The sequence below is a fragment of the Strix uralensis genome, chromosome 9, assembly GCF_047716275.1.
Source record: "Strix uralensis isolate ZFMK-TIS-50842 chromosome 9, bStrUra1, whole genome shotgun sequence".
NCBI classification, from domain to species: Eukaryota; Metazoa; Chordata; class Aves; order Strigiformes; family Strigidae; genus Strix; species Strix uralensis.
Window position 1 is genome coordinate 6,174,985 of NC_133980.1, and position 20,721 is coordinate 6,195,705.

At 47.8% G+C, this 20,721-nt stretch overlaps 2 protein-coding genes across 2 annotated transcripts in view; one reads left to right on the forward strand and one right to left on the reverse strand.

The window, feature by feature from the left end:
- Positions 1-1,114: 1,114 nt before the first annotated feature.
- On the forward strand, positions 1,115-11,841 carry CLDN11 (claudin 11). Its single transcript, XM_074878167.1, has 3 exons — positions 1,115-1,566; positions 4,368-4,532; positions 10,650-11,841. Exons 1-3 carry the CDS (start codon positions 1,341-1,343, stop codon positions 10,880-10,882), a joined length of 624 nt encoding a protein of 207 aa, XP_074734268.1. The 5' UTR covers positions 1,115-1,340; the 3' UTR covers positions 10,883-11,841.
- Positions 11,842-14,640: 2,799 nt separating this feature from the next.
- The window catches only part of SLC7A14 (solute carrier family 7 member 14), a 33,085-nt gene continuing 27,004 nt past the window's right edge, over positions 14,641-20,721 (reverse strand). Inside the window, exon 8 of the mRNA XM_074878497.1 lies at positions 14,641-18,735. Within this exon, the coding sequence (XP_074734598.1) occupies positions 18,413-18,735 (323 nt within the window). The 3' untranslated portion in view covers positions 14,641-18,412. The remainder of the gene's footprint in view (positions 18,736-20,721) is intronic.

The following is a 20,721-nucleotide window of genomic DNA, read 5'->3' on the forward strand; positions in this document are numbered from 1 at the left end:
TGTTCAGATGAAGCTTTGACAAAGCAGAACTGTGGCCTCGTGCCCTTGAATTTTGAATCTAAGGAATATGTGACAAATGAAACTTAGGATGGTCTTGTTCATGTTTTTCACTTCATTTCCTACAGAATGAGAAAAAATACCGCTGGATGAAGAGCAGGATATATTTCATTCCTGGCACCTTAATCCTGGAGTGTAGTTTCCAGTATTTCTTTCTCACTAACAGCTCCAGGAATGAATCAAACTCATTGTTGTGTCATGTTCTTGCCCGTTTTTCCTCCCCCCATGCAATGTGGATGGCTCCCCACTAGTGGTCTCTCCAGGCATGTTTTATCTGCATAGATCCAAACTCTCCCTTTGCAAAATCAGAAGCACTGGAGGACGCACAACGCTGAAATTTCACCAGGGATGTGTTGGCACCCGCTAACATATATACGTGTTTGTGAAAATACAAAGTAAAGTTAGGAAAATATCCTGCCTGCCTATTTCTCCTGATGCAGAACGGGCGGTGAAGTTTCCCTTCTCTTGACATTTTGCAGTGGGCTGTTCCTTGCTCTATCAAGTAGACTAAAACTTACACCCATAATGAATCTGAGTAAAAGCTGCTCATTCTAATGTTAGTATTCAAAAGTAGGAATAAGGTGCTGTCAAACACATATTTAAGACTCTGTGAGTGTTAGTTAATACTTCTGAAAAGCCAGGCACAGAGACTGCAGTGGTGAGCCTCTCGTGTTTTTGCAGTTACTGAAAACATCAGGAAAGACCCAAGACTGATTTTGTCTTTTTACTGCAGCTGTGCTGATAGCTTTGATGATATGATTGATTCCACCTCTTCAGTAACTCTGTCCACCACGTTTCTTGCCCTGTCTTTTCATGAAGAGGTACCAGTGTGGTCATTGTCTTCAGTGTGAAAACACTGCCTCAATTTTTCTCCCTTGATGCTAAATTTTGAATAGTCAGGCTGTTTGCATTTGAATAAAGCAGTCTGGTTTGTTTTTCAAGCACGGGTGGGTGTAATTCTGCATCTCCTCCTCTCCACACCCTCCTTCCCCTCCGACTCTCTTGATGAACTGGCAGAAGTTGGGGCTCCCCGCTTGCTCCTCCCATGCGTTATAGGGCTGGAGGCAGCTCTAACCCCTCCCTGGGAGGGAGTTGGGCAGAGGCAGCAGAGTGCCTGCAGCAGTGCCTGAGCAGGGACCTGGTCCTACCAAACCCCCGTCCCTCCTGCTCGCAGCTCGCAGAAGGTCCCAGCAGCCGGGATCTGCAGCAGGGAGCTCACCGGCTGGCTCTGCTGAACCCCTGCGGGTGCTCTCCTGTCCAGCTTGTCCCACCAAGGGAGCGACATGGTGGCCACCTGCCTGCACCTGGCCGGATTTGTCTGCAGTTTTATTGGGTGGATCGGGGTGGTCGTGGCAACGGCCACCAATGACTGGGTGGTGACTTGCGGCTACACCATTACCACCTGCAGGAAAATGGATGAGCTGGGATCCAAGGGGCTGTGGGCAGACTGTGTCATGGCGACAGGTCTCTATCACTGCAAGCCCCTCGTGGACATCCTCATCCTGCCAGGTACGTGCACCCCGTCCTCCCCCTTCCCACCCATAGGTGAGGAGTGAAGCCTTGCTCTGAGTGGGGCAGGTCCTGCCCAGGATGAATCGATGGCAAAGCTCCTTCAACTTCATCAGTGCAGGAGATGGTCCATTAAATATGCTAAAGAATGTGAATGATAGCTCTTAACGTGATTCTAATTGAATTATACCTGGTTTTAATCGTACCCAGGTATTGTGATATCTGTGTCTACTGAAGTCCAGTTAATGTTTAATCACCGCTCTTAGTAAACGCTCGCTGTTCCTTTCATATCTTGTACCTCGATTGCATTGCAAAACATACATAGTGTATTGAGGTAAATTAGAGTACTTTGAGCTATAATAGAGTATTTCAAGTTTTACTTTGAGATGATGATGAACTATTACAAATGTTAAGGTTCTATTCGTTAAAATGATTTTGAGTATAATGAATCTTTCAGCATCTATTATTAATGCTGTTATGGCTTTTAATCTTTTGGAAGATCATGATTAGTCTTGATGGTCTTGAGCTTCCCGCATGTTCTAAGGCAAGACAGAACTTTTACACAGCAAAGAGATGTAACTATATTTAGCTTGTCTTCATCTTTTCTAATTATATAGTAATTTTCATCTAGTTTACTGCAAAGCAAAAATTAAGCAAGATGTTTCATCAGTATTAATACATCTTTTGAGCTAATTAAACCTGCCCAAGTCTTGTGTGGTCTTGTCCCTGTAAGTTTAATGATCTTACCTGTTTCAATCACTGTTAACTCTGTAGCGCTTCTTTGTTCTGCTGTGTTTTAGATTACACCTTCTCTAGCATGTCAGAGATGCCTCTTCCAAAGCTGGCAGGGTAGAAATTACCATCCCTTGTAGTTTTCTTTCATGTTTCCTTATTTATTTGTTTAAACTATTGTGAAACGAATTTCACAGGAGGTTAGAAATATTATTCCCAAGTTTCTCTCTGTTACAGAGCCTAGTCTGTATCACATAGTACTTAGCAATGTTGAATTTCTCAGACTAGCTCCTATTCTCCCTTTCTCTGTGTGTATATACTTTTATTTCAGTTGATTTACCTTCCTTATTGCTACTATTGTTCAATATGATCCAGCACAGAAGAGAGAGAAAAAGATTGCCCTGAAGAAACATTATTGAATAAAATGTAATAAATAGGTAAATAGGTCTTTCAGCAGCAGAAAGCAGTGCTTCTCTCCAGCAGAAACAAATCACAAAACAAGATGCTTCTGCTTGTAACCTATTTGACACCCACAGCTTTCCATGAGAGGGAAGTTCACCCTGGTGTGTCCGATAGCTGAAATGTATTTAGAGTCTTTTGTTGTCTGCAACAAGTCTTTAAAATGAATGTATTCTCATTTAATTGGGATTGATTGCACAGAAACTACACTGGGCACTGCCATCTCCTTTGTTTAGGGTCTCATTTTTTGCCCCGAACTCCTCAGGTAACTTTTTTTTAAGTTCCCTCTTGAAAAAATCAAGCAAATATTCAATATACACGGAGTCTGCATTTCCAGGAAAAGTAAAATCCTCATTTCTGGTGACTTACCTGTATGTCAGCGGTACCTGCTTGAGGGAAGACCCTGTTCACTGATACTGTTTGAGGCATCACAAAACTCCATGACTGCACGTGGCAGCTTCATTGTGTTAGTAAGAGGGGAAAGAGAGCCAGCATACTAGCTGTGTTGTGACTGTCCTGAGAGCTGGTGGGGAGACTCACCAGGCTCTGGAGCAAATCTGACACTTGTTCTTTTTCTTTTGCATGCAAGTAATGACCTGGTTTTATTTATTTATATATAAATTTTATATAGTATATAAAAATTTTATATAGTATATGTGAATTTTACATATGAAAATATATTAAAATGAATTATATATATATAAAATATATATGAATATAAAAATTTGATACATTATTATACAGAGACTCCCACAGAGTGGTAGAAATGTCACAGCCCTGCCCAGCACACCCACAGTCCCTGGCCCCTGTTCTTCCTCGCTGCCTTGTGTTAGGCTGCTGCTGCACAGGGGCAGGCAGGAGAGGGGTGGGAACCTGTAAAATGCCAGGGAATCCCGTGGTGTCCGTAGGGACCCAGAGGAATAACGTGGTTACGGCAACTCAAGCTGCTTTGCAAAGTGCAGTTATTTCTTCTCCCTGAGGAAGAGCCATGCCAGTGGTCAGCTCGAGCCTCAGGTCTCCTCTGAAACCCCGTTACCCGCTGGGCTCCTGAGGTGCAGCATCGGGCCGTGGCTGTGGGTGGTGTGTGTCCCTCATCCTCCCAGGTCAACAGTTCTCAGCTCCTCAGGGCAGCGGGTGGTGGTATCTCATGGACCTGCATGTTTCAGTAATGGGCCTTCAACTATTCAGCCCTCCTCTGGGTGTCTGTGGACCTCCTCTGCTCACAGCAAGCTGCTCTTTAAGGCTTTAAATTCTTGTTATTTAATCAAGACTCTTTGTGAAGATATAGTGAAACACATTCCTAGCTGTTTCTCTGATTTTCCCTACCCATATTTCTCAGCTCTGTGATTCCTCAGTGTCTTGCTGGGAAGAGCTCGTGTTTTCCAGGCAGTTCTGCTTGTTCATTGGAAAATTTTGAGCTTGCACATCCCGTGTTCATGCACTAACCACCGTACTGTAGTCTCACTGCCTTAATTGTTTACACAAAGGATTGAACCTGTCTCCCATACTCCATGCGAGCGTTGGGAGCTAATCAAACAGGAGCCTTTGTCCAAAGGTCTCCTTCTCTTGTGCCAAATAATTAAAATCCTCTTTCCTTGCCTTGCCAACAGGGTACGTCCAAGCATGTCGAGCACTGATGATCGCCGCCTCTGTTCTGGGTCTTCCTGCTATCTTCTTGCTGATAACGGTCTTGCCCTGCATCCGGATGGGCCACGAGCCTGGAGCTGCCAAGTACCGGCGGTCCCAGCTGGGAGGGATCCTCATCATCCTCCTGGGTAAGGCCCCCGCCGCGCGTGGAGAGCTGGAGGTCTTCCTCTGCTCCAGGACGACACGGTGCAAGCTGGTTGAGCACGTTCAACTGAAAGGATGGTTGTCTGGGCTAGGCCGACTCCGAAGCTCTCCAGCACTGCTGCAGTCTGTGGGGTGAACAAAAGGCATGAACAGGAGTGGGAGGACAAGGACAGAAAGCCAGGAGCGAAGCAGGGTGAAGAGGGGAGGGCTGCAAACCTTGCTGTGCATTGTCTTGTGGAGTCCTCAGGCGTGACCACTGCCTGTGTCTGTGGAAGGGTGATAGTGGTCACACACAGGCAGCTGTTTTTGCTGGTTTGCTGTGGAAGCAATCCTATTTTTGGAAAAGGGTCTAAACCTCCAAGCTGCAGATGCAGCCAGGTCAAAGTAAGCTGAGGCATTTGGGAAGGCAAGCCCGTGGCTGAGGGGATGCTGGTCCTGTGGGGACAGCAGGGGAGGGAGCAAGGAGGTGACATGGACCTGGGAAGAGGGCTGGCATGTCCCCTGTGCCTCCCAACCCCCTCTGCCCAGCCTTGCCCTTGGCCTCCAAGTTTCCCTGGGAATTTCTTCCTCTCCTCAGTGCATGCGGAGGAGATTGTTTTGAGCAGCGCAGACTGTGGAGCTCATTGTCCTCAATGCAACACCTGCATGTTCTTGAATCCTCGTCATCTCAGCAACAGGCTGCAGTGCCTTGTTTTTACCCGTCTGTGTGGCAGAGGAGGAGGGGTGAGGGAAAGTGGCCTCTTTGTATGGCTCTGCTCGTAGCTGGCGGCCAGCGCTGACATCATGCCCGTCTTCTTTCTTCTTCTCCTTATTTTTTTTCAAGTAGGCACTGGATATAGCTGCATGCTCAGAGGGGTTGTCCTCTAGATGCTCCTTCCCTGCAAACAATCCCTCGTCTGGTACCTTGGTGAGAAGCAGTTAGTAGGAGTCGGTATATCTGAAATCTAAGGGACTGAGATCAAGGGGCCCTTTCAATGCCTGTGGGGTTTAAGGTCACATTGCCACAGCTGGAAATCCTAAAATCAGCTTTATAGGGTCTGTTTAGGACATCCCAGTCATGAACAGTCACATTAGAAAGCTGTTGGAATGTGACCTTCATCCCTGTCCCAAAACCTGAGTCATGTATTTGGGCTTGGCAAAGTGAAAGAAAAAGTGGGTTTTTCTGCCCATGAATGAAATTTTAGTGTCGGAGGAGTCTGCTCTGCCGGATTTCCCCTGCCCAGGATGGGGGAGGCCGGGCAGAGCTGCACTCTTTGGCAAACACACACGAGTTTTTGGTTCCAGTCAAGAAGAACTGTGCTGTAGATCAGGCCCGTTTGTGTGGCTGCAGACGTGGAGGTGAGAGAATTGCCCTTAAATCTGCTTTGCCGAAGGGCAGCAGCATTACAGGACCAGCACACGTGGCAAACAAATTGCAGTGGCAGTATTGGGTAACACTGCATTAGGACAAGTGAAATCCCATATCTTGCAGCGTTGCACCAGGGTTTGGGATCTCGTGTGCCACTCTCAGATCCTGGTCTTGCTGCGGTGTAACTCCAGGGAGGAGAATAGATGTAAGAGGATGGAGGAGAGGAGTTGCAGCGCTCCATAAGCCAGGCTCCTCTCAGCCTCAGAACATGGTTTTCCCACTAAGTAGATCCTGTGAGGGAGGGAGATGTGTATTTACAGAGACATTGGCAGGTGTCTCTTTGCGTCAGATTTGGACTTCTTACTGATTTTTACCCCTGTGAGTTCTGAAGTATCTGCAAGTGAAGTGGTTTGCTCATGTCGGTGATATCCTGAATGATCTGGGCTGGGAACAGCAGCCTGGTCACAATGTTTTAGTCACAACTACAATAATGCTCTTTTTGTCAGATCACAAATGAAGAATAAATAAGCTCCTTTTTTTAAAAAAAGACAAACCAACCCACATTTATTTTTACAAAACCCAAATTTCTCCAGGCTGATGAGCAAGACAGTCCCTTTGGAAGGAGAATAATGTACAGAGCTTGAGACTTTGACATTATTTAACCTTATTAATGAGGTGTTATTTGCAAAATAATGTGTTACCATTCCAGAGCATTTAATAAGCATGAATCGCATACTGAAAGACATAATACTGACTTAAAATTCATTATATTCTAGAAGTAATATGTGCTGGACTGTTCTTATTTACTCTCTGGCCACTGAACTCTCATTTGTGGTTTTCATCAACCGCACGGGCTCCAGCCTTTTCCTCTAAGTGGAGACCAACTCCCAGAGCTCTGGTTAAAAGAAAACAAACCCCAAAACATTCACTAACAGAGCAGAAATAGAGAGTGGAGATATGATCAGGGGAGCTGGCCCCATGGCAAACTTCACTTGTTGCTTGGGGAAGGGATGACAGTTTGTCATTGTAATTTATTAAAAAGGAAAACAGGGGTTGAAACACAGCGTGGAGCCAAAAGAAAAAAAAAGAAAAAGTTGAAAACTTGCCAGGAAAACAATGGGCTCAGATATTCCATTGATTTTTCTGTCCACTGGTAATAGCGGGCTGCAGAGTGCAACCTGTGTGCACACCCTCTTATCCTGCCTGCTGATGTATTTATGTCTTTGCTTGATCCTATCTGTCCAAGAGAACTGATTTATTGCTGAAAACAACCATCAGCAGAGGTTTGCTCTGAGCCAGTAGGAAAACATTTCATACGCTCGTGTTGATGGAAAAACCCTGGCCCATCCTGTGTTGTTGATACTAATTTGGGGGACCCCGTGCTGGTAACGAAACAGGCATTTTCCTAATGGAGGTGAGGGACTCGAGACACTGGAAAACACAGATGAAAAATATGTTAGTTATTGGGAATTACTACTGCAAAATGACCATATTAGCTATTGTATACTAAATAAAGGACATTAATAAGTTTTTCTGGACACTGCATGAGATTTACTTGTAAAACCATAGATATCAAGATAAAAAGATTGCCTTGAACATAGAAAAAAAAATCACGGATATCTACTATTTCAATCAAATGCTTTGAAAGAGAAATCTGTGTGACTTTGAGTCAGCAACTCAGAATAATTAAATTTAGCTGTGAAAGAAAAGTATTCTTTCCTCTGCAGAAAGCTTTTAACTTACTGTTAAGGAATTTGGCAGGGACTCACTGTCCCTTGAGTTAGAGCAATTCTGCTCCATCTCCCCCACCTCCCCAAGCACCTTCCGTGCTTCTTGTCTATGTGTAGTTCCATCTGATTAAATTACGCCTGTAATGTAGAATATGTAGAATAATGCAGAATTAAATTATGCCTGTAATGAGTTTCGGCTCAAAGGATTGAGCTACTGCAAGTCCCTGGTCCAAAAGGACTTAGAAATGCTGGGAGCCTGGGATGTGTCCCTGTGGATTTACAGTGATATGTACTGAGTATTACTGAGACAACTTTTGCAGGACTGCCTACATTAGCTGCAAAAAGCAGGCAAGCTTTCCAGCACGTGTGTGCCCTAAAACATGCCTGTTTTTCCAGCTAACATTGTTGGTCTAATAGAAAATATTCCTTCTGTTTGCAGACTTTCTTTTACTTTTCTGCTAGACCATATTGACTACAGCAACTCTACTATCTAAAGACATTCATATTTAGGGAGAGGCAAAGAGTCTCTTGGCATCAGCACAAAAGAGAAGGGGTAATAATTTCTATTCAAAGAGTTTTTCTTTGTAGGCAGCTATTTTAGTGCTTGAAACTTGCCCTAAAATGCTTTCTCCAATCCCTTTGGGTTTCTTGGCAAATCAACTTTTTTCCAGCTTTCCTCTGTGACACAGCTAAACCAAAATTTGAGTTCACCAAGAAATATTGCAGTCGCAGACCATCCTTTTCAAATCATCTCAGAGGATTTACAATCCAATCTAATCTATGCACAGCAATGAAATCCAGTCCTGTCTCGGGGCATTCCTCTTGCTGAGCAGCGGGGTCACTGGTGACTGACGGCAGCTGGTAGCCTCCGAAGACAGAGAGGTCAAACTAACCCGTGCAAAGTCCTTGGCTTGTGCTTCACAGCTTTCTAGTATTGTCAGCATTAAAATAAGGTGGTTTTACATGTAGTTGAGCCACATGCACAAGAGATGCCGTTGTGTTAATGTCCCTGAGAGCTCTTCTCACCCCAGTGCAAGTGTTTTCTTTGGTCCTGTGTTGTGGGGGAGGGTCTGGATAGATAAGGGTCTTATAGTCTATGGACATAAATATATATATATATATTTACTGCTAACAGAAAAAGAAAAGATGATTGTGTCTTTTCGGACAACAAAGAAGCTTTTTATCCAGAGCCCATTAGAATGCTTTGTGGATTCCCAACTGATACATTTTTGTTTCAAAGCATTAGGGGCTCATGAGCTGTTTGCAGGACTGCTCCACACGCAGGAGAAATGCTGTTCTCCCCTCCCTGCCTTCTTCAAAAATTCCTTTCAAAGCCGCAGGGCCCTTGCTTTGAGGAGACCCAAAATTATTACTGGCTTTATTAGCATCCTTCAAATGTTCTTCTCTTTTCCATAAGAAAATATTTTCTCTCACAATAACTGCAGCTATTGGGGATGGGTTTTCTGCTATACTGGCCAGGAGCTATGGTTTGTTCTTCACTTTAACTAAACAATCTTATTTTTAATCTCACCCCCTTTTTTTTCCCTCTTGCAACCTTAACTTCTTGACACTGCCTCCAGATACCTTTTAACACGGTCGGTGGAAATCTGTAATGCTGCCATGGTCCTGTTATTGTTTTGCTCTGATTCTCTGATAGCCACAAGGATGGAGTCCTGCACAGCTTGTCCTAGAGGCAAGTAAATATTGACAGATTAATTCTTCTCAGATGTACAGGCCGTAAAGGAGTATTGTTTTAGGACCTGCTCCTGTGAGGTGATTAACACCACCAACTCCTGTTGCCCTTGGTGCATGTGAGGACTTTGGGGGATGGAGGTAGGACCCTTAGTGAGGGTAGCGAGTGTGACCTTGTGTAGCACAAGGAGAGTGCAGGGCACGTGTTTTCTCCCTGCTTGGAGTAAACCGTGCATGTGTGCTTGGAGCAAACCATGCGTGTGTGCTGCACGCTGAAAGCACTGTGGTCCCTAGCCTGGCTGCCTGCAAAGTGCTGAATTTGAACCCGCTTTACTGTCCTGAGGGTATCTACTTCACATGTCAACTGCCTAGCAGTCCTCACAGCACCACTGTGGCAGCCTTCCTGCTTTTCATGGAGAGAAACTATGGAATTTCAAGCAAAATTTTAAGCCCTCAGTCATATTTTGACCCACTGTAGACTCTAGGTAAAATACTGTTTTCCCTTCAGATAAGGTCCCCTTTCTATTCCATTCAATAGGTTTCTGGAGAGCCTTGCTGAGTTTGTCCACATCAACTGACACAGAGAAATTTTCCGTAGGGAAGTGGAATCTGCTTTCCAGAGTTGTGAGACATTTCCTTCTCCATAAAAAAACCCCAACAATGACGTAGTACTGCTTATTGTGTCCTTGCCCGTTTTCTGCTTCTCTTTTATGAACCCTACTCTGTCTTGCTAAGTGCTGGGATATTCTGTTAATGTTTATGTAACCATTCAGTAGAGCAACTGCAGTGATGCTGATTGATGTGGGCTGAGGACGTAGCATGAGAGTTCATGCAGAAATTGTGATTTAAAGCAGTTGACTCTGGGCCACCAATTTTACTGTCTCACCGATGGATATGGCTTTCATGCTCTTGCTTCATATCTAATCTATTCCTAATTCTGTAGCCCTCCAGAGCATCAATTTCAGGGATGATTTTCATTCTTCCCCCTTAAAGATATTTCTAGGGAACAAATTTGTTTTCCTTGTAATAAATATATCAGATTGTGTCAAGCAGTACTTGTTTTTTCTTCTTGTTTGTTGGTGCCTGTGAGAGATGGCTGTTCTCTCTTGATCTCTCCCCCCATGAGGCTCCCACACTGCCTCCTGCTCAGAGATCTCTTGGACCAAGCCCTGATGCTGATGCTCCTGGGTCCCACCGTGGGACTGCAAGAGAGGAGGAATGGGTTTCCTCTCTGTTCCCCGTCCTGCAGAGCCTTCTCTCCGTTGGCATGCTTTGTGTCCCCGCAGTGGGGCTGCATGCTGGACTTACCTTTCCTTTCCATCTCTCCCCAGCCATGTGCGGCGTTGTTGCAACCATCTGGTTTCCCGTGTGTGCCCACCGCGAGACCACCATTATGAGCTTCGGCTACTCCCTGTACACAGGCTGGATCGGCTCTGCCCTCTGCCTCTTCGGTGGCTGCGTCATCGTCTGCTGCTCGGGAGATGCCCAGACGTTTGGTGAAAACCGTTTCTACTATGCCTCGGGATCCAGCTCCCCTACCCACGCGAAGAGCGCTCACGTGTAAGGTCCTGGGGATGTCCCACGGCTGCCGTCGGATGCTTTGGCTGGTGGGTTTGTGTGCCCTGGGTTTGCTTCTACTGACACACACTGCTGTCAGGCTCCCAGGGGAAGATTTAGAAAAGCAGCACAACTGTCTGGTAGTTTGAAGCATTATTTTCCCCATCTGTTCCCCTCTTCTCTAGAAACGAAAGCTCCAGCCAGCCCTAGCTCTTGCTCCTTCCTATTTTGTCCCGTCCACCTGCCCCATCTTCTTGCAGCCAGGATGACTCAGATGGATTGGGGCTGTCATGTGGGTTTTAGGGTTTTTATTTTATTTTCCAGCTCCCCTGATTATAGGAGAGTTTAAAGCAATAAAACAGAAATGAGAGAGACACTTTCCCGTTGTTAGAAGGACTCTGACAGCTTCTCCCACCATGTCACTGTTTGCTTTCCCCTGTTCAAGGTCACCGCTTTGGCATGGTTTGGGCAAGAGGGTAGGGAGGAAGGCTGTATTCTCCAACCAGGCAAATGTTTCTCTTTTGGAACAAGAGTAGGGGAATTTTTTTCTGCCTTTCCCTGTAAATACTTTTGTATGAGTTTGATCATTTTAGTAACAGTATTTCCCCCACCCCGCCCCAGTCATCAGTATGAAGGAAACAGAACCAAAAGGTCCTAATTACATGGTAGATAACAGTGCCTTTTTATATATTTTTAAATGACTTTGGGGGCTCTAATCCCCGCACTCTCTTTTTTTTTTTATTTTGTTTTGTTTTCCTTTGTACAGATCAGTTACTAAAAATGTATTTTTACATTTTTTTAAAATCCTTGCTTTCTTCCTCTAAATTTGTGTTCTGTCTTGCATCATTAAAGTAGCACATTTTAACACGCAGTATAACGTACCTGTTACAATACAATTCTGGTGAATACTGATGATGCCTTTGTACTTTCAGTGAAATACTGTACAATAAATAACAGTACCTGCAACCGTTGGCTTCTTTTTTTCCTTCCTTCCTGTGTGTTTCCATAGCTAGCTTTTCCATGACAGAGGTTTCCCAGTGATTTTGAAGATATTATTTTTTATAGCAGTTCAGGATGAGAGACTCTGCTCTGCTGTAGAATTAAGCGGGCCTTTTGTGGTTTTTTGAGAATATTTAAAATATGAGTAATCTTCCTGCATGGTACTGACTGCTGTCTTATCCATTTGTTCTTTCAATGTTGCTGATAGCAGCTTGCACCAGTGGTACCGACTCACGGTACTCTGCACATCGGGGAGGCTTAGGAACGCACTGAGGCTGTGGAGACATACCCCCAGCACTGCCTGGGCGTGCTGAAGTTGAGAAGTCATGTTGCTGGAAGTGCTCTCTACTAAAATATGAGTCTGATCCGGGGTCATCGCTCTGATTAAAACCGTATAAGATCAAGATCTAACTCTGTCCTTACCAGAGGCTGTAGCAATTTAATTATGTTGATACAAAATCCCATCTGTTCCTGGAGATGTTAGCTCAGTTCAAATAATTTGTGTAAGCCAGGCTTCAAGAACAGGGAAAGAGGAATAGCCGCTCTTCAGGCATGGATGAGGGGAAGAGCCCAGGTGTTTGTGTAGGAGGAGAGGGGATTGAGCAAGCAGAGAAGAGAACCAACCAAATTGTTTGGGATGATGGAGAAGAATTTGAAAACAAGGCTGCTAGTCAAGCCTCAGTGGATTAGGGACTGTCCTTACATCTTGGTCTACTTCAGCTGGAGAATCCAAACTGGGCGACACAGCCATGGGCAAGGATGCTGCAGCTCACACCCCTCGCCTCCTCCTTGCGGGAAGCTGAGGCCAGAGCATTTAAAAGGAGTCAAAAGGAGGACGGCTGTACTCCGCAATGACCCTTTGCATGGACAAGAGATGGAAGCAGCCCTAGCATCTGCCTTTAATACCGTGCGATCTCTGTTGTGTGAACTTTGCATCGCTGTCGTCCTATACAATGTACCCGAGGCGGGCAACAGCGCGGGGCTGGCGGCAGGACACTTGTGCCCATTACATCACAGGCAGGGCACAGGCAGTTGTTGTACGCGCTGGAGAGACGCTATAAGTGCTGCCATTGATGTGCGGGTGCCACGGGCGAAGGGGTGGCGCACAGACGTGCCAGCTTGTGCAGGCTGCCTGGGGATTGTGGATTGTGCTGCCCATGGCTTTAGCCGAGCAGCAGTTCTGCTGGTTAACCCCGGGACCGATGGCGGCGTGGGAGACCTCAGAGCAGAAAGCTGCTGGAACACTGCCCTGCAAATGGCCCTGAAGCAAGTTGGGAGGGAAAAGCACAGGAAAAGCTGTTCGAGATGCCTGAGGGGGTTTTTTGGCAAGGTGTTGGTGCTGCTGGGGGGCCCCCGGGCAGCAGTGCGTGACCCAATGGAGAATGAGCCCTGCCAGGCAGCACTTACGGGTTTTTTTGCTGCCCACACTCTTGACCTGCACCTTGGCACCTTCAGGCATGTGGGGCTGGGGACCTTTGGCAGGGGCTGGGGCTGGGGTTCTGCTTGCTCTGCCCGCTCTGCCCGTGGTCACAGGTTACCAGCAGCCAATCCCAAATCCAACCCTTAAAAGGCCCTGGACAAGCTACTCAGAGGAAGGAAGAAGCTTTATTTCAGGGAAGAGAAGAAAAAAACAAACAAAGCAAAACAACCCCAGAGCAGCCACGGCGAAAACAGACATCTGCAACTGTGGAGTGAAAGGAGATGGGGCCAAGAATGGGACAGGATATTAGTGCTGGCACTGCAGAGGGGAAGCGTTTGGAGGAAGCACAAAGGACATTAAACTTATCTAATTTTTAAAGGATCAAAGCTGAAATACCAGCTTTGTGCCCTCCCAAAACACTCTACTCCCCCCACTCCCCTGTGGGGTTCTCCTGGGCTGGGTTGGCTGTGGTGCTGTTGGCTCTTGAAGGCTTCTGGTGCTCGTTTGCTGTCCCAAAGCCTCAAAATAGAGTCAAATATAGTTCTTCTGAATGGAAAAACTGCTCCAGGCCGTGCCTAATAGCAGCTGTGGAGTGGTGGGTGTGAGCTCTGGTGGTCACCCTGGCGTGGAGGTGGTAGTCTCCGATGGCCCAGCAGAGCCCTCCCCAGCTCCACCAGCTCCAGGACCAGCTACAGTTCCCTGTCACAGGGAATGTGCCTGGAAGCCTCCCAGTTTCTCAAATAACAGGAGGGACCCCATGGGTGGACACTGGTGGCCCTGAGCACCCCGAAGGGGAGAGGCAGCGGTGGCCCTGAGAGCAATACTTGCCTCCCTGTGGCCCCAGTGCCTGTGCGAGGGGGGTTGATGGTGCCATGACACCCATTACCCAGGGGAAAGTTGGGTGCCAGCAGCACCGTGAGCAGATGGGAGGATGTTGGTGCTCCCTGGGGCTTCGCACTGCAATAGTCAACCTGCGGTCATTGGCTTTAGGTTTTTTCTTTTTTTTTTTTATTGTGTAAACTGATAACCATTTTTTTTCACAACAGTGCAAGTAAATACCAAAGTCAGCCCATTGAAATGTATCTTCCACAAAGGAAATTTTGAAGCACTTAAGGCAAGATTTGTTCATCTCTAGCTTCAGTTTAGCATTGAAAAAGTACCAGACCTTCAGGTACTGATTGGCTTAACAAAATTTATATGGGGTTTCTTTTTTTTATTTTTTCGGTTTAGTCTTTCATTTAAAAGATTTACATTACTATGGAAACTGATACTAAGACACATTTGTCTCTGACTTTCTTTAAAAATCCCTTAGTTCCTGTTTGATTTTTAAATGTAAAGGCACACAATAAAGCTTTATGCATTTATTAAAATATACAGATTTTGGTAAATTTAGATTTTTTTCTTAGTATCTTGATTATATATATATTATATATATAGTTGTCAACAACACAATCATTTGAAAATAAAAATCACCCCATAACACATCTGCATATTTTTTTTCTTTCTTATTACACGCTACAAGATCCCATTGTACAATGCACCAATGGGCTTTTGGAAACCACAAAAAAAAATCAATAGAACAAACTTTTTTAAACAAATACATCAATTTCATACCAGAACTGCAGAGAATTGTTACACCAGAAAGTACCATCTGCCAAAAAAGCAAGATATACATCAGAAAGACCGAACAAAACGAAGTGAAGATCATTTACAAGCTGGATTTACAACATCCCATGTCTTTTGGGGCGTGATTTCTCTGCCGTGTGGAGGATGCCGGCGTGCTGGGCCTCATAACTGAGTGGTCACAACCATGCAGAGTGGATTTGTGGAGTGACTGAGATCCTATAGAGTCGGTCTGGAAGATTTGAGGTATTTATGCTCCATCCATATCATGCGTTGGGCCCCCCCGGGGTGCGTGCCGCGTGGAGGGCGGTGGTGGGAGCAGGGTGGTACTGCTCTGCCTGTGTCCTCCTGATGGGTCAGGGGTGTGAGAACCTCCCTGAGGGCACCCAGGGGGAAAGGCTGGATTTTGGGGTTTCAGGAAAACAAGCACTTGCACCTCCTCCCAGCATCTGGAACTGCTCCCGGGGCCAGCGATGCCCAGAGGTGATGGACGCACCTGAACATTTGGGCCTTTGCAGCTTTTGCTTGTGCCCAGTGAAGACCCCAATGCCTGCTACAAGGGAAAGCACGTGAGCTCCCAAATGGAGGCAGGACCCGTGTGTCCCCCAGGCACTGCCTCCCAGAGCAGGGTGGGGGGACCCTGCTGCAAACCGGCCTGCCTGGGCACCATCTACTTGGCTGCTGGCAAACCCAGGTAAGACCCAACCTGTTGCTCGGCCGCCTTCTCTTTACAGCCCTCCGTTAGGTGGGATGTGGTGGGCTAGGGAGGAGGGTACAGCTCCTACCCCCAACACGGCGAGGGCTGACAGCAGCCCATCCACATTAGATGGTGCTGTGGCATCAAATGCCATTTCCTGGCAGTCCTGTGACTATCCTGCCCCAGCGCTTCCCTGGGAATGGGAAGGAGGATGAGTGAACACGAACAAGAGCAGCTGAAGGGCTTCACTCAATGCATGGATCCAATGGAGAGGTTCCTAAAGACACCAAAGAGCAAGGGATCAAGCCCTCATCAAATTATACGGCATAACTAGAGCGGACATGACAACAGACACTGGTACTGGTAACTGCTCTGTAGCAAGAGATTAAGGCTGCAAAAGGAATAACAGGCTTTGATTCAACAGGGTACTTGGGCATGAGTTTGCGATTCAGCAGATGCCTAAATACCATGCGGAAGCAGGACGAAGACGACTACCTTGGATATGGTACAGTACAAGAGCTGGTAGGAAAATAGCATCAATCTTTCTCCCTGAAAATGTAAAGCCAGACCTGCGAGGTGCCATCTCTCCTGGGTACTTCTAAGGCATCGAGGACGAGAGCAGCCAAGCGTGAGTGAGAGGTGACCTTTGTGAGAGGCGCTCGGCACTGCTGGAAAGGTTTCCCGAGCTGGCCTGTGAACGGTGTGCACATTGCAAACAGCTTTTCCTTGGGACACACTTGGGTTTTTTGTTTGTAGAAGCATGGTAGGGGCAGGCAGCGTGAAGAGATGCCAGAGCAAAGCTTACGGGTCCTTTTGCCAAATCCTCGCTCCCATCCTGAAGCCCTTGCAGAGGCCAAACTTCCCTTGGCTTGCCTGGGGCACTCTGGGTTCAGATATGCAGAATTGGATGCTCTTCCCCACTGAGAAAAGGACTGTAGTTTGTGACCGTTTGGGACAGGAGCTGCAGGGAAATTTTTGCAGCCATGGGCAGAGCGTCTCATCGAGCCCGTGAGCCCCAGGAGCAATGGGGAAGGGTGCAGGTCCAGGCACCCTCTACACCCAGCAGCCCTCTTGCCCACAGAGGGTGCCAGGCAGGCTCTGCACTGCGTTTCAGGGCGCTGAGCCTCATCCAGTGAACTAAAGTGTTAATGGTTCTCAGCATCATATGTTGGAAATCCTGCCTCACGCTCCTGTCAATGTTAAATTATACCCTGGGATGCCAGCAGCAGCCCCTGGTACTGGGGGTTGGTCTGGGCAGCTCCAGGGGAGCCCTGGGGATGGATCCAGCTGCAGCCTTCGGTAGCCGGGAGGAGGATGAGTGTCACTGATGGGGTGCTTCCTTAGCTATAATTTTTTCAAAGATGTTCCTCCGTTGCAGTGTTTTAAACTAAGAACTTGGTGATGGGCTCCAGAACTGGACCTGGTGCTAATCACTGACTCAGCAGTGCAGCTGCTGTCTGTGCTGGGGGAGACGGTGGCTGTGACCAAACCCCGTCACCGCTGATGCTGGCGGCAGGGAACCTGATGGCACTGCTGGGGGTCATGGCCATGCTGGCCAGGGCTGTACTGGAGGATTTAACTGTGAGAAACATCCACCTGCTGACCACCTCTGCCATGCGAGCCACCAGCTCTGTTTGGTTTCAAATTGAAATATGTTCACCTACAAAACGAGCAGCTTTTCAGTGTTTTTTCATACAGCATCACCAAGCCAGGGTCAGAAACAGAGGAAATGGTACAAGGTGGAGATGGCAGCAGGGATATTTCAGCAGCTCAGTCCTCTCCGCTTGCCATGCGTGGCCCAGCCCTGCCAAGATGTGGCTGACCCACAGACATTGCTATTTTGCTGGGGCACAGATGCGTTCCTGAAGCACTGAGGCCAGAGTGAGCACTGAAATGTGCCCACCACAGTGAGGAATTATGGCGCAGTCGTTTTTGTAAGAGACACAATATGGTGGAAAGAACTCCCAGCCTCTGACCAGTGATGCTCAGAGAAATGGTGTGTGGACCTTGCTGACCATTCATACAAGGTGGGTTGAGCCAAGAGCGGGTCACAGCCCTCACTGTGACCAGTGCAGATTTAGAATGTTTGGCCATGCTGGGACTTCAAGGTTTGATTGAGACACGGACTAATTTTGAATCACAGTATTTGGGATGCTTGGATTTGGGGTGTGGGCATGGACACAGGGGTAGTACAGCTATGTGCGCCGGGTGCCTTTATGCCAGAAAGGGCCAGGGAAACTCTGTGTGATGGGGCCAACATCCCTGGATCCACCTCTGAGCTAATCCCTTGAAAGGAGTTTGTCCATCTCCATTTCATACCTACCCACCCGCCTGTCCCTCTGGCTCAGCAATTACTTCTAGGTGGTTCAAATTAAAAAACACACGTACTAAGAAAGTGCCAAAAATGTAAGAGTGGCATCCCACTGCTGCGGCTGTCAGGTGGATGTTCCCCAGGGACAACTGGCCTTGTCCCCTCATGTGGCTCCTTCCACCTCTCAACGCCCTCCCAGTTTGGCACATCTCCCGCTCCACCGCCTCCACCAGTGCAGCTGGTGCCAGGAGATCAACCGGTTCTGGGGGATCAGCCAGCATTCACCACAGCGAGACCCGACCAGTGGAGCTGGGACGGGCCACGAGTGCATTTGGTTCAGGGTCAACGGCAATCGCAGAGCGTGTCCCGAGGACCGGAGAGGTGAGCGGGGTGGTGGTGGAGGACCCAGGGAGGATGGGACAGGATGGGGGAGCCACGGGGACCCTTCTCATCGGCTGGTCAGCGCGGCGCCCCGCTGTCCACCCTGCTACTCGGGTGAGTAGTCCAACTCGTCGTTGGCGATGAGAGCCTCCGACGGCGGTTTGTGCCTGCCTTTGCTTTTCGACCTGCTACTCGTCCGATGGCTTTCCTTTGCTTCTGCCATTTGCTGGTACGAGAAGCCCTTGTCCTCGGAGGGACCCCAGCCCGGGTAGCTCTCGCCCTCAGTGGCATAGGAGAAGCTGTCGTCCACGGAGAAGGGGTCAACGTCCACATCGTAGCGCTGGTAGGTGCTCTGGTGGAGGGCCTCCTCCCGGGCACTGATCTCCAGCGTGCTGTTCCACATACCATAGCCAAAGTAGATGAGCAGACCTGCGGCGGGCGAAAGGGAGAGGGTTGGACCCCAGCCACCTGCACTGGCCCTGTGCCCCAGGTTAAAACATCCAAAATGGCACCTGTCCCCCAAAGCCCACATTGGGGTGGGTCAGGGATCCAGCCCGGCTCACCGCCAGCCTCCTCTCACCCAGTGCTGGGCTGGCTCCAGCTGATAAGGGTTAAGCATAAGTAAATATGCCTATATTTTTTAAGCTAGTGTATGTTGTAGTCAATGTCTGCTCTTTGAAGCTGTTGAGTTTGTCGGGCTGCCAGATGTGACCCGAGGGCTGTATGTTTTAAACATCAGCTGGGATGGCTGCTGGCCACGTGACTGTGCCATCTGCAGCTTTGGTGGGACAGCAGTTCCCAGCAGACGTGTGGAGGCTCCCAAGTGCCAACAATTCTCATCTCCACCCTGTTACCCTCCCGGCTACTCTCTTCTCTCTGGAGTTTTCTCATGCTCTCAGTGTCTCTCCTGCTGGTGCTCACAGACATGTATGCCCTAGAGTTGACAGGATGAGTGTATTTGGTATTAAAACAGCTGTGAAATCCTGTCATCCTCCCCTCAGGAGTTTCACTTCATCTTCTCCCCTAGCCCTACCTGATCTCACCTTCCTGCACCAATGTTTTCCCCAGAAGCAAATGTATCTGGAGATCTAATTTCCAGGGGATCCTGGGATTAACCTACCCCAGATGTGTGTGTAGAGAAACCCAGACTTCTCCATATGCTGGGGACTGGTCACAGGGGACTGCTTGCGAGGTTAAATCCAGAGTCTGTATGGCAGGCTCGCACATCTCTGCCAGCAAAACAAATCGGATGTGCCTCCCACAACAGGCAAGCAGCCATGGATGGGGCTGGTGGAGTCCATCACACCTTAATGGAGTGGCTTAATTGACTTGTTGCCATTGCTGACAGCTGAAGAGGTATTAGAGGTACCCACAGGGGAAAGTATTTAATCACAGCAGATTAAATTGATGCTTTGGAGTCATCTTTGCTTCCAGGTAGAAGGGTTTGCCCTGGATTTACAGATTCACCTATTGCCTTTGAGGGCCAAAAGAGCACTGAGCATGTCTTCTCCAGCCCAAAGAGTGCATGTGGCAGCTACTGCCCAACAGCTGGGCTCGGAGTTAGGGGACTCTCAGAGATGGAGCTTTGCTGTGGCACCTCAGTCGTGCAGGACTGACTCAGGATAACTGCAGTCCTCCCCCCGAAGCAAAAGAGGGGATGGCAAAATGGACCAAAAACGTGGTAGCAGCCTCTCCCCAAAGGGTTCAAACCACGAGACTACTCTAAACTTTAACACCTGAGGGAGGTCCAAGGTCTGTTCGTGTCATCTCCTGGCTCTGCCAACTGAGCTCATACATCTACAAATGTCAGGAGGCATTTGAGAAAAGGACAAAGGCTGGTGAGCCCAGTGTGGTGGCCTGTGCCTGTCACCCTACCACTCCAGGGGTGATTCCTGCCTTTACAGGAGGTGGCAGCTGATTATAACCTTTGCATCAATCCTCATTCTCTTTCCTCACCACTTTCTCCCTCTCAGTCATGGACCCTGAACCCTGCTCCCAAAGGGGAGGGCTGCTGGTGGAATACTTGACCAGGGATGATCTTTTTGGGTGCTGGCACCAAGCTCAGAGTCTGTTGTCTGGGGCTCCTGTGGGCTGCTGCAAGATGTATGTTTACCCATAGGGTTATTATTCCTCTGTAGAGTATCCTTGGCTTTGATATTGTCTTGCTGTTTCAGTTTTCTATAGTCCAGACTTGGGAGCCTTTAGGAGGAGCTATGAGAGCAACTCTTTTTCTCTTGGGTTTGTGGAGTAAGTGGGTTTCAAAGTAAAGCAAGGGAAACTATGGAGATGCCAGGGTCCTGGCTATGTGCCAGGGAGCCTAAATTTGGTAAAAAATGGTCTGCAATGGAGCCTGTGAGTCTCAAGATCCCCGTGCCACGAAGTTAAGGACTTAGACCAAGAAAAGGAGATACAGTC

Excerpts from the sequence above, each read along its gene's own strand:
- CLDN11 (XM_074878167.1), top strand. The coding sequence starts at position 1,341 with ATGGTGGCCACCTGCCTGCACCTGGCCGGATTTGTCTGCAGTTTTATT. Across the intron at positions 1,567-4,367 it reads GGACATCCTCATCCTGCCAG|GGTACGTCCAAGCATGTCGA; the intron begins GTACGTGCACCC and ends CCTTGCCAACAG. Across the intron at positions 4,533-10,649 it reads GATCCTCATCATCCTCCTGG|CCATGTGCGGCGTTGTTGCA; the intron begins GTAAGGCCCCCG and ends ATCTCTCCCCAG.